The sequence below is a fragment of the Biomphalaria glabrata genome, chromosome 11 (genome assembly GCF_947242115.1).
Source record: "Biomphalaria glabrata chromosome 11, xgBioGlab47.1, whole genome shotgun sequence".
In the NCBI taxonomy this organism is placed as follows: domain Eukaryota; kingdom Metazoa; phylum Mollusca; class Gastropoda; family Planorbidae; genus Biomphalaria; species Biomphalaria glabrata.
Genome location: NC_074721.1, coordinates 36,474,411 through 36,489,843, shown reverse-complemented (window position 1 = coordinate 36,489,843; position 15,433 = coordinate 36,474,411). Strand labels below are relative to the sequence as shown.

The 15,433-nt window shown below is 34.3% G+C and overlaps 1 protein-coding gene across 1 annotated transcript in view; it reads left to right on the top strand.

Moving 5' to 3' along the window:
• Positions 1-3,171: 3,171 nt before the first annotated feature.
• Positions 3,172-15,433, top strand: part of LOC106079276 (mucin-4-like) — a 49,542-nt gene continuing 37,280 nt past the window's right edge. Inside the window, exons 1-9 of the mRNA XM_056004419.1 lie at positions 3,172-3,363; positions 4,500-4,613; positions 6,786-8,534; positions 9,547-9,567; positions 10,203-10,351; positions 10,724-10,927; positions 12,075-12,254; positions 13,666-13,876; positions 14,687-14,976. Of these exons, the coding sequence (XP_055860394.1) occupies positions 3,300-3,363; positions 4,500-4,613; positions 6,786-8,534; positions 9,547-9,567; positions 10,203-10,351; positions 10,724-10,927; positions 12,075-12,254; positions 13,666-13,876; positions 14,687-14,976 (2,982 nt within the window). The 5' untranslated portion in view covers positions 3,172-3,299. The remainder of the gene's footprint in view (positions 3,364-4,499; positions 4,614-6,785; positions 8,535-9,546; positions 9,568-10,202; positions 10,352-10,723; positions 10,928-12,074; positions 12,255-13,665; positions 13,877-14,686; positions 14,977-15,433) is intronic.

Below are 15,433 nucleotides of genomic sequence, written 5' to 3'. Positions count from 1 at the left end.
AGCGGGGATTGAGGGCTTATTGCATGTACTAAAAACAATGTGATATGGAAATTTAAAGATATGCATTTATAATTAGCTTTTTTTTTTCTATCTTAATGAAAATGAACTACCCTGGGAATCATTAAGAGGAATTTCAATTTTCGTAGGCCTACTGTTTCTTTTTAGAATTTTGACGCTAGATTTTTCGATTCTAAACAATGTCAAGGGAGTTATATTAACTCTTTCACTGCGAATTATTTTGATCGAAACAATTGAGTTTTTCTAAATGAACAAAAACCTGCAGGATGGTTAGAGTTACTAAGATTAACGCAACTTTAAAAGTTTTATTATATAATTTAACACATTTGATTTTATTTTAAAAGAAAATAGGTAACCACCATCAGAGCTTTAGAAGTCACTCCCTAAGACTAACCCCGCACTGAAAGAGTTAAAAGATCCATTTTGCCAACTAAACAATAATTAATTTGTGCCACGAGCAAAAGAGCTTAGAACTTTACAGTGCTACAAGTGCAATCGTGATCATGTACCATCTAAATGACATAGGTCAGTGATGCCCAACTTAATTTGACCTGCCGGCCATTGTCATTTCCAACACTCGTCTCGCGGGCCACATGACCGAAAAGCTACAAAAACTAAAAAAAATTGCTCTGAAACTAGTTTACCAGAACCCCTTGGATTTTTTTCTACATTCGTGTGATTTGACTGTTATATTTATCAACGCGTCAGAAAATAGCTTCATTTCTCTACTTCAAATGCTAGCAACAGTGTAGTTACCTTCAAAACCGACTCATTTTTTTTTTTTTTTTTTTTTTTGTTGAATATTCCCATCGATCCTCCTATCACTAGTTGTAGTTAATCAATCTTTTATTCGTGGTTTAAATCAAAGATGCCCCATATTTATTTTATAATGTCGATGTTTATGTTGTTTTTAAAACAGTCACACTTTCTTTATAAAACAAAGATGTTGGCTTTTTATCATGTTCCACAAAAAAAGTAAAGATCCGCCCACTCTGTTTGGTGATTTTACATACATGAACGCACACACGTTAAAGGTCATGGTACCAATCCATCAGAGAAAAAATGAGAGCCCTAAAATATGTAAATATACCTTTTTAACCCTTTTTTTTTAGGGAGGATTTTCTCCACTTTGTGCCGACCTTTCGATGGGCCGGATGAAACCACATCGCGGGCCGGATCTGGCCCACGGGCCGTATTTTGGGCATCACTGACATAGCTCATCAACACTTGCTGTATTCTGTAAGAAATCCATGGTCTGTAATATATGAACACAGAATACACCAAATAGCTAGCTATTTTTTTTTACAAAGCTTATATCAAGAAGCTCACTCTTGTCTGTCTGTTTGTCTTTCTGGTACAAATTAAGAGCACTTGATTTATTCCACAGACCCACTGTCATGTATCAGTTTTAGAACCCCTGTAATATTTGGTGACTAGTAGTCACTGAACTATTCCGTGCTAACACCACGAGATTTTTCTCCTGGTCGGGGACTGACCACGAGGTGGACACTTCAGTTAACCAGGGACCTTTGTAGATAGAGGAGCGTTATTATCTCCTTAGATATATTGTATGAGCACTGAGTAATTATTATGTAATATGCTGTTCTTTTCATTGGATTACATTTTGTGATGGCTTAAGTTGCCAATATCTTTTGTGAATTATATTATCGTGTCAATAAAATGTATGTCTGCTACCAGTGTGTTTATCAATAATTCTAAATGTTGTCGTTGGAGACTTAAGTATACTAGTGTTATTACGCACTTGCAAATCGAGTGCGTGTAAGAAAGTATTTAGTCAAGAAGAACATTATAGTAGTACCAGAAGAGGTACCTACAACACACAGAGACATTCGCGTCATCACGCCTACAACAAGAAACAGGCCGTGACACCCACACACAGTCTGGGATTAAGTTGAAATTTTGTGTATCTAACAAAACAAGAATTAATTAAAACAATTATTCAAGTAGCTAATTAATTATTAGTAATTTATTATTTTGTGTAGAGAATTAGGTCGTCGTTGAAAAAAGTATGGTGGATGTTGAAAATTTATTCTGCATGTTGGAAGATTTATTCTGCATGTTGAAAAATGTACTGTGCATGTTGAAAAATGTATTCTGCAACAACGAAGGTGTGGTCTTCAACATAAAGTTACTAATTACAATTATTTAAAAAAAAAAGGAAAACAAAGTAACAGTTTTAAACATGTTTACTTTCAAACAATGATGTTACATTCAATAAAAGTGCCCTCTGTATCCTCTGGCAATATGTCGTATTCTTATATTTGTCACCCCCCCCCCAATTTAGTTTAACTCTTTCTCTCCTACTTGACGCTACCATTGTTGATTCGACCTCATTAACTCTTTCTCTCCGTAATTATTTACCACATTCTGGTGGAATCAACGCTGGTATCGTCAGCTAGGAGAGAAAGAGTTAAATTAAATTAATATTTATTTGTATAAACTGGACCTTGTGTCATATAAAAGGAGCATGCATTTCCCTTTTATTCTATACCAAATAAAACATTTTCTGATCACAAACAACAAAGCTATTGCAGCTTCATCATAACAGGGGAGGGAAATGGTGACGAGGAAAAAGAAGAATTCCTTCAAAACGAGGAAAAATAATTACGGAGAAAAAATAGTTAATAATAATGTAATCTGAATAATCTCCCTTTCATACAGAATCAGAAATATAAATATATATTATTTTTATTATTATTTCTTTGGTCTTAAGCGACTCCTGACAAATGGTCATTCGACCCCTAAAGAATCGCGATCCACAGGTTGAGAACCCATGGTCTAGACGGACAATACTAAATCTGAGCGATAAGAAGTAACCAGGGACTGAGGACGGGACCACCGAGATGATCGAACGACATCCGGTCGAACCAAAAAAATAATTGGTCTCGTTTGAACTGGGTCCCAGCGAGCACGACCAGGCAGCCATCCTAAATAATTAAAAGTTGTCATCCTTTCTTTCTTTTAAACGGCACATTTCAAATACAATTTTAATTAGACAAAGTGGTAGAAATACAAATTGTTAAAAAAATACAAGCTTTTCTAAATATTTAAAAAAAATATCCACATAAGAAATACAGTGTTAAAAAATACAAGCTATTATAACTTTAAAAAAAAATTCCTTTATTTTCAGTCAATGCTCCACAACCTTCTGTGTCGACTGTACTCTTGTGTTTAAACAAGACGTGGACGATGTCATAATTAATAAAGTCGCCGAGGCTTTGATTCGACTCCATGACAAAGTTTTAGATTCGTTCGACAGCATGGCGCTACAGGGGACAATATCCCTCTATCGAAACACCCAGGACAGGCAATCAGGGATAAGTGGTACATTGCTTTTGAAAACATGATGAAACTAAACATTTTATTTGAATTACAATGCAGAGGCGCGGTGGCTCAGCAGTAAAGCGCTTGGCTTCCGAATCAGGGTTCCCAGGTTCGAATCCTGGTGAAGACTGGTATTTTTAATTTTGAGATCTTTTGGCGCCTCTGAGTCCACCCAGCTCTAATGGATACCTGAAAATAGTTGGGGAAAAGTAAAGGTGGTTGGTCGTTGTGCTGGTCACATGACACCCTCGTTAACCATGGGCCACAGAAACATCTGCCCTAAAGATTGCAAAGTCTGGGATGGGAAATTTAATTTTTTTAAACTTTGTATTCTACTACCGTGAGCAATAAACATTAATCACTTGATTAATAAAAAAAAATCAATAGTTATGCTTGCCCTGTAAAAGTAAAGTAAAGTTCCGCTTTCAGACCTTGTGGTCTATAGGGCAGATGAGTTAAAGGCCCTGGATGTGGCAAAATATGTAGGTCACAGCTGGGGTTGCGTAACCACGGCAAATACTGCATTTCTCATTAATCTTTAGACTCGAAGACAAGCCTTGTTATTATTATTAATAAAGAAAATCGCTTAATTGATGTTATTGAACTCAAGCAAAAGGTAATTGGGGGTATCCATTATTTATAGAAGAAACGTATTCAGTCTAAACTCTAAAGGCTATGCCATTTTTTTCGTTGTTGCCAAGCATGCATTAAAATTTCCCCTTTCAGACCAAAGGGCAGATGATGTTTTCTGTTTCCTACGGTTTACATGGGTGTCATGTGGCCAGCGTAACGACTTTACTTTTCCCCAACTAACGTCAGGTACCCATTAGAGCTGGGTGGACTCAGAGGCGCCCGAAGATCCCGAAATTAAAAATCCCAGGATTCGAACCCCGGTCCTCTGTTCGGAAGCCAAGCGCTTTACCGCTCAGCCACCGCGCCTCATCAAGCACGCATTGATATACCTCTATTTTGGATACAAATGTATTGTTTTTCAATAATAACATATGCGTTAACGCATGTTGGAATAATTCAATTTAAAGCCTCGTTTAATGTTTTTGTGATGTTACAGTTTTTCTCCTTCAGACAATTAGTATTCTCTCTAATATTATTCGGTGAAACTTGTATCTTCATTGAAGCGATTAACTGGTGCGATGTCATCAACAAGCTGAGCCTGGGCTCTCGCATGTGTAGCTCTGGGGACTACTGTCTCACTGTGGGGCAAGACTTTGCCTTAACTTGTACACAGAGCAGTAAGTAGCTGGTTAATACGTCACACTTGCTAATATTACTTTTTTGGCCTCTTCTGATCTTATCTTATTTTATAAAAAGCTATAGACTTTACATCGAAAGGAAAATAAAACGCGTTCTAAGCTCATCAGTGTGTTAAAATTAATCGTTTATATTAGAGAGACGCTTAATTTGTTCTAGATAATTCTGACTAATAGTTCTAGGCTCGTCATGGGCGTAGCCAGGATTTTTTTTTTCGGTGGGGGGCATTTTTTTTTCTCCCCCCCCCCCTTCGCGAAAAAAATATTTATTTATGTGTGTGTGTGTGTACATCATCTTTATTACATTCTGACCCTTCATTCTTTCGGAAGACGTTTATTGTGCCCTAGAATAGGTTCTTCCTGGAGTTAGTGGAAAAATTGTAGATTCCCCGCCATTGCCAGCAAGGGGGTCTTGGGGAGCGCTAGAAGCTCCCCAATCGCAGGGCGGATCCCCGCCGCCAAGCACTATTTCTGGTATTGAAAGTCAACAAAATGCATATTCTGAGGTATCTACAGTGCATTTACCTGCTATTTAAAAAGTTTTGTTTCAAAAACCTAATATTCTTTCTGATTTAGACCCTCCCTTGCCGTTCGGCGCATTTGCCGTCAAGCTGTTTCCAAAAAAATCTGTCAGTGGTAATGTCTGAAGCCTCTTTCCACCTGCTCTGAGGACCTCCATGAATGTGTGGCGCCAAGTTGTACTAGGATGCCATCGCAACTCTTCATATGCGTAATTCATTTTGTCGGGGGGGGGGGAGTTGAACCCCAACCCCTTCCCTGGCTACGCCCATGAGGCTCGTATCAGAGGCGTAGCTAGTGTGGGGTGGGTGGAAGGGGGAGAATTAGAAAATCAATCTGGGCCCCACTTCGGGTTTGGGGGGGGGGGGACAAATGAGTGTTTTTACATTAAATATTAAATATTACGCAAAATGCTGGTGCCCCCAAATTATTGCAAATTCCCATCTTCACCACGGGCTCGTATGGCAAGAGGTAATTTTAAACTAATATGCTGACAAGTTTAAAATCAATGTGTAGTATCATTTATTAAAAATGGCATACTAAATCCTATGTAATCATCCTTGTATAACTATCGGTAATAAGTTTATATAATTTTAAAAAATATAGAATGTTCCCCTTTTAATCGCCCTAAAATTATTGCCCTGCCGCCTTTAACAATGTTTTAAAAATAAGAATGTATCTTTACATAAAATAGGAATTGATATTTTATTCTAGAAACAAAAACTAATTTCAATACGACACTTTCTATCTCTTCAAATTGAAGATGACATCGTTGATCTGACCTCATTAACTCTTTTGTCTCCTAACTGACGATACCAGCGTTGATTCCACCAGAATGTGGTAAATAATTACGGAGGGATAGAGTTAAATTAATTTACTTTTTGGTTTATAAACTTGTATTTGTTTTATCTAAAAAAGGTCTTGCATTCTCCTATAAATCTATACCAAAAGTAATGTTTTCTCATTACAAAATTATTTTTTTTTTAAAGTTAAATCATAACAGGGTAGAATGTACAAATGTAAAAAAAAAAAGAACAATTCTCTCGGAATGTAGAAAATAATTACGGAGATCAAGAGTTAATGTAGTCTCTCGTCTACTTCTCTCACTGCGAAAAGAAACTGATAAGCGTAAGACTATGAGAGCATTTTAAAAAGATATAAAAGGTAGCAACAAGGACCATTATTATTGACTCTTCTTAAAACAAGTTTCTAGTCATACAAACTCAAATTTTCATGTGTTTTATAACTTTCAGAAGCCCATTCAGAATAATCTTTTTTTCGCTTACCAGCCCGAACCTCCTACTAACGAGAAGAGTTCAAATCAGTGTCATCGAGTCCACACAGCAGCCCTGTGTGTGTGTGTGTGTGTGTGTGTGACTAATTAACCCTTTAAACGCGTTTGGTAGTTTAGTCTCAAAACACTAGAATTGTAAAAAAGAAAAAAAAAAAAAGGCTCAGCACTTTAAGGGTTAATTAATATTGATAAAGTTTGACGTAAAAAATAAGTGTTTGTTACAGAACTCTTAACTCTTTCTCTCCGTAATTATTTACCACATTCTGATGGAATCAACGTTTGTATCGTCGGTTAGGAGAGAAAGAGGTAAAAACGTTGACCATTTATTTTGTTTTTCACAGGCAGCACGTCAGCCATCACTACAGCATCGGAAAGTACAACCTTCTCAAGCACACCCATCCAAGCGTCGAGCACTGTCTCTCCCGCTTCTAGTAGTGAAAGCACAGATTACACATCTTCACGCACCATTAGTTCTTTCACTGATTACACATCAAACAATGATGTTTTAAACTCTACTAGCTCGTACCCAGAAGATAATACATCAAGAAGTTATACAACAGATTCTGCCTCTTCAGTTTCAAGTAGTTCACCCCCAAACTATTCAACGGATTCTACTTCTTCAGCTGACAGTACTTCATCCCCAAACTATTCTTCAGATTCTTCTTCTTCATCTTACAGTACTTCATCCCCAGAATACTCTACTGATTCTACTTCTTCAGCTGACAGTACTTCATCCCCAAACTATTCTTCAGATTCTTCTTCATCTTACAGTACTTCATCCCCAAACTATTCTTCAGATTCTTCTTCATCTTACAGTACTTTATCCCCAGAATACTCTACTGATTCTACTTCTTCAGCTGACAGTACTTCATCCCCAAACTATTCTTCAGATTCTTCTTCTTCATCTTACAGTACTTCATCCCCAGAATACTCTACTGATTCTACTTCTTCAGCTGACAGTACTTCATCCCCAAACTATTCTTCAGATTCTTCTTCTTCGTCTTACAGTACTTCATCCCCAGAATACTCTACTGATTCTACTTCTTCAGCTGACAGTACTTCATCCCCAAACTATTCTTCAGATTCTTCTTCATCTTACAGTACTTTATCCCCAGAATACTCTACTGATTCTACTTCTTCAACGTACAGTACTTCATCCCCAAACTATTCTTCAGATTCTTCTTCTTCATCTTACAGTACTTCATCACCAGAATACTCTACTGATTCTACATCTTCAACGTACAGTACTTCATCCCCAAACTATTCTTCAGATTCTTCTTCTTCGTCTTACAGTACTTCATCACCAGAATACTCTACTGATTCTACTTCTTCAGCTGACAGTACTTCATCCCCAAACTATTCTTCAGATTCTTCTTCATCTTACAGTACTTTATCCCCAGAATACTCTACTGATTCTACTTCTTCAACGTACAGTACTTCATCCCCAAACTATTCTTCAGATTCTTCTTCATCTTACAGTACTTTATCCCCAGAATACTCTACTGATTCTACTTCTTCAACGTACAGTACTTCATCCCCAAACTATTCTTCAGATTCTTCTTCTTCGTCTTACAGTACTTCATCCCCAGAATACTCTACTGATTCTACCTCTTCAGCATACAGTACTTCATCCCCAAACTATTCTTCAGATTCTTCTTCTTCATCTTACAGTACTTTATCCCCAGACTACTCTTCTGATTCTACCTCTTCAGCATACAGTACCTCATCTCAAGACTACTCTTCTGATTCTACCTCTTCAGCTTACAGCACTTCATCTCATGACTACTCTTCTGATTCTACCTCTTCAGCTTACAGCACTTCATCTCATGACTACTCTTCTGATTCTACCTCTTCAGCTTATAGTGCCTCATCCCCAGACTACTCTTCTGATTCTACCTCTTCAGCTTTCAGTACTTCATCCCCAGACTATTCGACAGAGCCTTATTCTACCGAAACTACCAATTCCCCTTTAAGTAATTCATCTTCGGACTATACGATTCAAGATAGTTCAATTTCTAGCGAAACTTCTTATTCACAGTCTAGTACACCTATTTCTACAACAAGTACATCAACTACATCTATAATCTCAGGTAATTCCTTTCACTTTTACAATACATAAAATATTGTACATATGGCATCTTATTATGATGCAATTAGTTCTTGTCGATAATTTTAATGTATAAATAGAAAATCAAAGCGCCTATGGCTCAAAAATGTAAAACAAAAATGATGCAATTTTTTTCTAAAAAATTAGGTCTACTATTTTTTATTAGGCGGCATGGTTTCAAATAAAACGACAGCTAAAGGCAGGAATATACATATACACCCATAGACATAAATAAATATAGACTGGCCGAAGGAAGTAACTTCATGTAACTTGAAAACATATACATCTATTGTATTCGGATTTCCGAATTATGAAAAATTGCATGATCTTCATTCTTAGAGATTAAACAAAACTACACTGCCTCCTTATTTACAATATAGGTGTGTGGCTGAAATAGATATGAATACTTAACTTTTATACTGCTCATAAATGCTGTATAATAATGTACACAAAATTGCAAGTCACAAATTTTCGTTTCGTAAAACTCTTTAATCGGCCAGTCTATATTTATTTATGTCTATGTATACACCTAAACAGTGGGTCTCACTTCTTCGGACAAGTTGAATAGGCCCCTACATACATTAACCAAAAAAAAAATAATCCGCTTCTAACCATAATGTCATGAAGGCTAATGTGCCCGTCGGGGTCTCGTGTTTTGAAGAAATACAATGCTTATAACAAATCAAGTTCGAGAAGATACAGTAAATGACACAAGTCTGTTCACAATTAAATAGCTTCGAGCAAATGTGACAACTTGCACATACAAGATATTAGAATGTCCTTAGTAGCTTACCAGCAAGCAAAAATGTAAACATTCCTTTTAAAAAAAAAAGCTTATTTAGTGGATAAGAACTCCGCACTTACTTTTTTTTATTTTTTATTATCAATTTTAGAACATGCGTAAAGTTTACTTAATTAAATATTAGCTGTTAATTTAGTAGTTCAACATCAACAAAACAGTGTAGGTTGTTTCTATTTATTTCTTTTATTGCTAGATGCTTCACGGAAACAGAGAGGTAAGTATAGTAGGTCTACTCAAATAAATATTGCAGTTTCGACCCTGTTAATGAGTAGGCTAATGTAATTTATTAAATAAAATTAGAACATGATTTTTAAAATCGATTTCTGAAATGTATTACATATTGTATAAAGCTAGCTTATCTATAGTCAGTTCTCAATATCAGGATCAGGACTGCATCATGTGCATTTATTTACATTGTATCCCTTTTTTTTTTTACTATTACGTTATTGATTAAAAACATGTTTCCTATTTTTAATGGAGTCATTATGTGTGCATGTTCATTGTAGGCCTATATCTACCTAGAGTAGGCCTATATATATAGATCTTTGTTTAATGTTTTTATTTTGTTATGTTAAATAGTTCTAGTTAAAAAGAAAATAATCGTGAAAATAATGTGCTTCTGGATTATTTCGTTTTTTTAAAAATAATTATTTTATTATTATGTTCACGAACCTTATTCTTTTTATAAAAAAGACATTGCATTTTTCTCTTGATTGTTTGCAATAAATGTGTACCTCCCTGACCAGGTACACTCATTTTAATGTACACACATCTTTTTTTATTTACAAATATATAAGTTCAGAAATAAAAACAAAATAAACCATATACAAAATTTGATTTCTTTGTCAGATTTGTACCCCTACGGTACAAGTGTTGGTGATTCCTATGTCAAGACAAGGGGCAATGAGTATTTTTACTATTGGTATGATGCTATCAGTGAACCAATTAATTTCCCCACTGGTGTTCCCTTTGGATCTCAGATGGTCAAAGTTGCACATGTAAGTTAGCTATCGTGATTAGCTGCGCAAGGGAATTTTCTCTCTCTCTCTCTCTCTGTCATTTTTATTATTAATTAAATTACTTTAGAGCTGAGAATATCAATTATATTTAGATTTTATATATTAAAACAAACTATTACCATGCATTTAATTAAATTAACATCGGAGATTAATATATTAGGAATACACAAAGTTGAAAGCGTAGTTAGTTTTCAGAATTGCCTTCTAATTTAATTTCTTTTATCACTGATGTAATAAATATTACTATTGTCTTACTCTTATTTCTAGTGAACAAAATGTAATTGATATTAATGCTTATGAAGTCAAGATTACATCTCTAGCTTTATGCTTTTTTTTTAAATATAATTTTAGGTTCTTCCCAATGGTGCCATCACATTTGGAAAACAAGCGCGAGTCTGGTGGCCAGATTTAGCATACACTGTATCCATAGAGGCCAATGTCCTGGCTCCATTTTGGTCCTACACTAATCCATATAGCACTGGAACAGTTTATTATCAGCTGTACGACAAAGCCAACAGTTCATCAGCGAGTGTCGTTTCTCGAGCTACAGATGAGGTAAATGTGCAGTCAAACTGAAAATAAAAAATCTTTAAAGTTTCTTCATGCTAATAAATAGGGCCTAATCTTAAGATCTAATTCTAGATCTATAAATACTATACTATAGCATAGTCACCGTAGTAGTAGTAGACTAGAATTACTAATTACTAAATTACTTTTTTAGTATCATTTACTATGATTTAGAGTATATGACTTACTTAAGACTAAGACGACTTAACTTTATAAGTTAAGTTACTAGAGTAGATCTACTAATCAGTAATAGACAGTAATCAACTGTAATCTAGATAGGCCTATAGAAGTCTAATAGTGACTAGTAGATCTTGTCTAGTAGTAGTAGATGAGATCATGGACATGAGTAGATCTAGATCTATCATTATCATGATGATGATGATCTACTAATGATAAATCTATTTAATTCTATTATTATATCTAGATCTCTATATATATAAATTAAAAAGTATGTATAATATATAGATTATTATACTCTTTATAGATCTCAGCTAGATCTAAATCTACTCTTGAATTGAAATACTTGAATTATTACATGGATAGATTCAGATAGATTAGATAGATCTACTATAGATTATAATAGATGATAATATTAATAGGAATCTTCTTATCTTATCTTATAGTACTTATACTTATAAATAAATATAATACAGACATTACTTCAAAAAAAAAAAGAAGATGATTACGTCCTACGCATCATGCATTCAGTCATGCATGTTAACCAATGACTTAAATTCTGCCAATCTAGATCATTAGTCTATAGATCTAGAATCTATGATATAGAGTCTAGTATAATGTATATATGATCATCTAGACTATTCTCTAGCAATTGCTTATTTTAGATTAGGGTTAGGGTTTAGTTACCGGACACCTGCACGCCAACCTAAAGGCTTTTAAAGTAAGACAGAAAGGAGGGCCTAATTTTAGATCTTTATATAATATTAAACATACTAGAGTCTAGAGTAAATTTACTAAATCATGAGTTGTATATAACTAACGCCTTTAACGGTGACAGATCAAGTCAGTCTGGCTGAGTCTAGCACTTGTCTGTATTTACCATTTTAACTCTAAAAGTTTCAAAGCCATGCAGAAGAACTATCTTTAACACTTGAATAATTTCCTTTTAATTCCTTAGGTCAGAGAGCAGTACAAACTAAACAAGTTTAATGCTACATGGGTCCTTGTAGCTACTTGGGAGAATGTAGAGCCTGAGTCATGGTATTACTGGTTATGTGATTACTATCAGTATTGGAAGGATTATACTTGGTGGGGGGAATATTATGCGGAATATTATAACAGATATTGCTTAAACAAGGTAAATAGATAAAATATTTATTAAATTCTATTTGTATTTATAATGCATTTAAAACATATAGATATATATCATTTATACTATAAACATTTCTGCTTTTTTTTTTCTCTTGTACTCTGTTGTACATCTATAATATAAAGTGGAAAGTAAGGCGTATGTATGTATGCCCCAAATAGAAATCAAAACTGTTTGATAAATCTTGATATAATTTGGCCAAAATGTTCCTTGGGTACTAAATGGAACAGTAACGTATATATATATATAATATGTAAAGCAGCCCTAAAACAAGCTTAAGACCCTCAAAAACAAAAGTCCACCTGATCATTACTACTATATCTAGAACAACATACACACAAAATAAATATAACAGTAAAAATATACATACAAATATCTAATGCTTGATTAACTGGGGTCCTATATATCTATACATCTTAAAAAGTTCCCCTTTAAGACTTTGCAATATATAGGGCAGATGATATATAAGGTAATCTGTTTTTTCGGCACACAGTTAATGGGGGTGTCATGTAGCCAGCACAGCGACCAACTGTCTTTACTTTTCTCCAACTAATGTCAGGTACCCATTAGAGCTGAATTGAATGAGAAGCACTCTAAAGGAATCTAACCCAGGACCCAATCGCTTTACCACTCATCAGACGCGCCGCTATATATATGTAGGTGATGATGAATAACTTTGAAACAGCCTGCCTAAAAGTGGAATAAACGTGTTTTTATATCTCTCCCATCTAGCCTTGATGGAGAGAAGCTGACCACTTTGTCCAGATCAAATGTAACTGCTGCAATGGGCACACACAGTCTTTAAACATTTTCAAGATTAAACCAAGCCCAATGCAATTTAATATTATAAACAAACATTTTAAAATGTTCACTTTAATAAAACATATCTCATGAACAATATCATGTCAAAAAGCACTTTATTAAACATCAACATAAGGTTATAATTTACAAATTAAGTTGAGAATTCACATATTTATTCCAATTATTACACAACTTTACTATTGGTCTGAAATGTAAATACCAGTTAAATGATTTGTTATTTAAAATTCATGTACTACTGAATACACTTATCTGCAATGAATGGTTGCATGATATTAATAAGAAAAGTAAGGAGCAATCATTGTGCTGGTCACAATTTAATTTAGGACAACCTTATTAAACATTGGCCTCAGAAAATAAAAAGCCTTGTATCATCTTATTTATTGGTATTTTAAGTTTTCTGACATTTATGAAAATTGTGAATAGACTGCCAAGTCTTAAAGGGAAACTATTTTTTTTAGAAGCCTAAAAAAAATATATCAATATCTATTACAAAAATTGTTCACTTATGTGGTCCTAATACATTTTTTTGGTAAAGTTAATATATATTACTGTTTTTTTTTTTTTTAATAATAAAAAGATGATAGAAACCAACACTTTCCAAGCAGTTTACATCACAGATGGACAGACAGCTTATGCCATTGTTACCTATAAACAAGGCGCTATGAAATGGCTCTATGACAGGTGGAGAAATATTCAAGTTGGCTATGCACATAGAGATGATTACATGGACCTAGGAGTTTCCTATACAGATCTGACCACTAAAATGGATGTAACAATCTGGAATTCTGGTACCTCAAAATAAATACTGCTAATTCTTTTTGCCATTAGGCAAAAAAAAAAAAAAAAAAAAATTAACACAAAATATGCTTAAGTTAACTTATATATTTGATGTTGTTCTCTGTTGAGGCAATAGGTCTTGCGAGGTTACATATATGCATGTTTATTGTATTTTCTATGCAGTCATTCATCACTGCAGTAGTAAAGCTTTATCATATTTCTGTGGCATGTTGTTCTCACTGTGACTTTAGTTTGTTTCATTTGATTTAATTGCTGTTTTGAAAACTATGGCTTCCCCCTGTTTTTTAAACAGTTCAGCTATTTTCAGCTTGTCAAATGTCACTGTTGCTATTGAGGTCTTCTGATTTGTGATTTCTCTTACTTTATGAAGTTTCTTTCCCCACAAATATTAGTGGCTCTTTTAACTCTTCTCTCTGGAATAATTGTTCAACATTTGGAAAGAATTAATTTCTTCACCCATTTCAAGTTGTGAAACCATGCTTTGATTAAGTTTACATGATCAGAATTCTTCAAAGCTCAATAACACAATGCTGAAAAAATCCCTGCTATTGACAATAGAGACATTTGTCTAATTCCTTGTCTATATGGACATTGTAAATTATCCTAGTAGTATGTTGCACTTGTTATGCTTTCACTTTTTTGTAGTTTTAATATAGTTCCATCCTTGCATTATTATCACCTGCATCTTCAAACAGGGGTAAACCTATTTTTTAGGCTGTTTAAAAAATAGTTTTCACAGCTAAAAAGGCTATCTTTTTATAAGATATTATCTATAATTTCTTGTAATTTTTTCCCCCCAGGTCGATATGGGACTTGGATTGAAAAGGTTGGCGAATCTAAAAACCCCACTAGTCTGTGCAATAATTTCTACCAGGAAAACAAACATCTTCTTACTGACAAACAGCATAAAGAAAAAGTTGATGACTTATTTGAATGTCCTTGCACAGTTGGCAATCTTGGTGCACAGTGGTGGGGCTATTCATGGACTCCAATAACTGAAGAACCAAGTTGGTCTTACATTTATTGTGTCGCCATCAGCCCCATGGCAAAATCAAGAGTTGCCAGATTACAAGGAAATACACTTAACAAGGTGATATGCATTTTTATTTTATTCATCCTTTTTATAATAACTAGGAGACTGGATTCTTAATGTGTGTTAAACAAAGAAAAAAAAACAACTTGTTTACTAGAAATATATGCTAACAGTAGTATGCTGAGATTCAAAGACATTGTCATTATTATCATTATTATTGAAAAAAGTATAGATTCCTCTGTTTGTGTATTCCAGTGTAACATCTTATCTTATTATTACAGACCTTAATTCTTCACAAAAGATAATTAAGGTTGAGTTTGCTTCTTGGAGTGATAGATGAGCCCCTTCATGTCATTGTTTTTGAAACCTATTCTTTCTTGGAATAACTGTTAAAAAAATGTATTTAATAGTATCATTACAGGCTTATTGGCCACTTCATATTGCTATTCTGCATTCTTATTCCTGGTTACTCAATGGATTTTTGTGTTGCTACTGTCTGCTGACATTTTAAAAT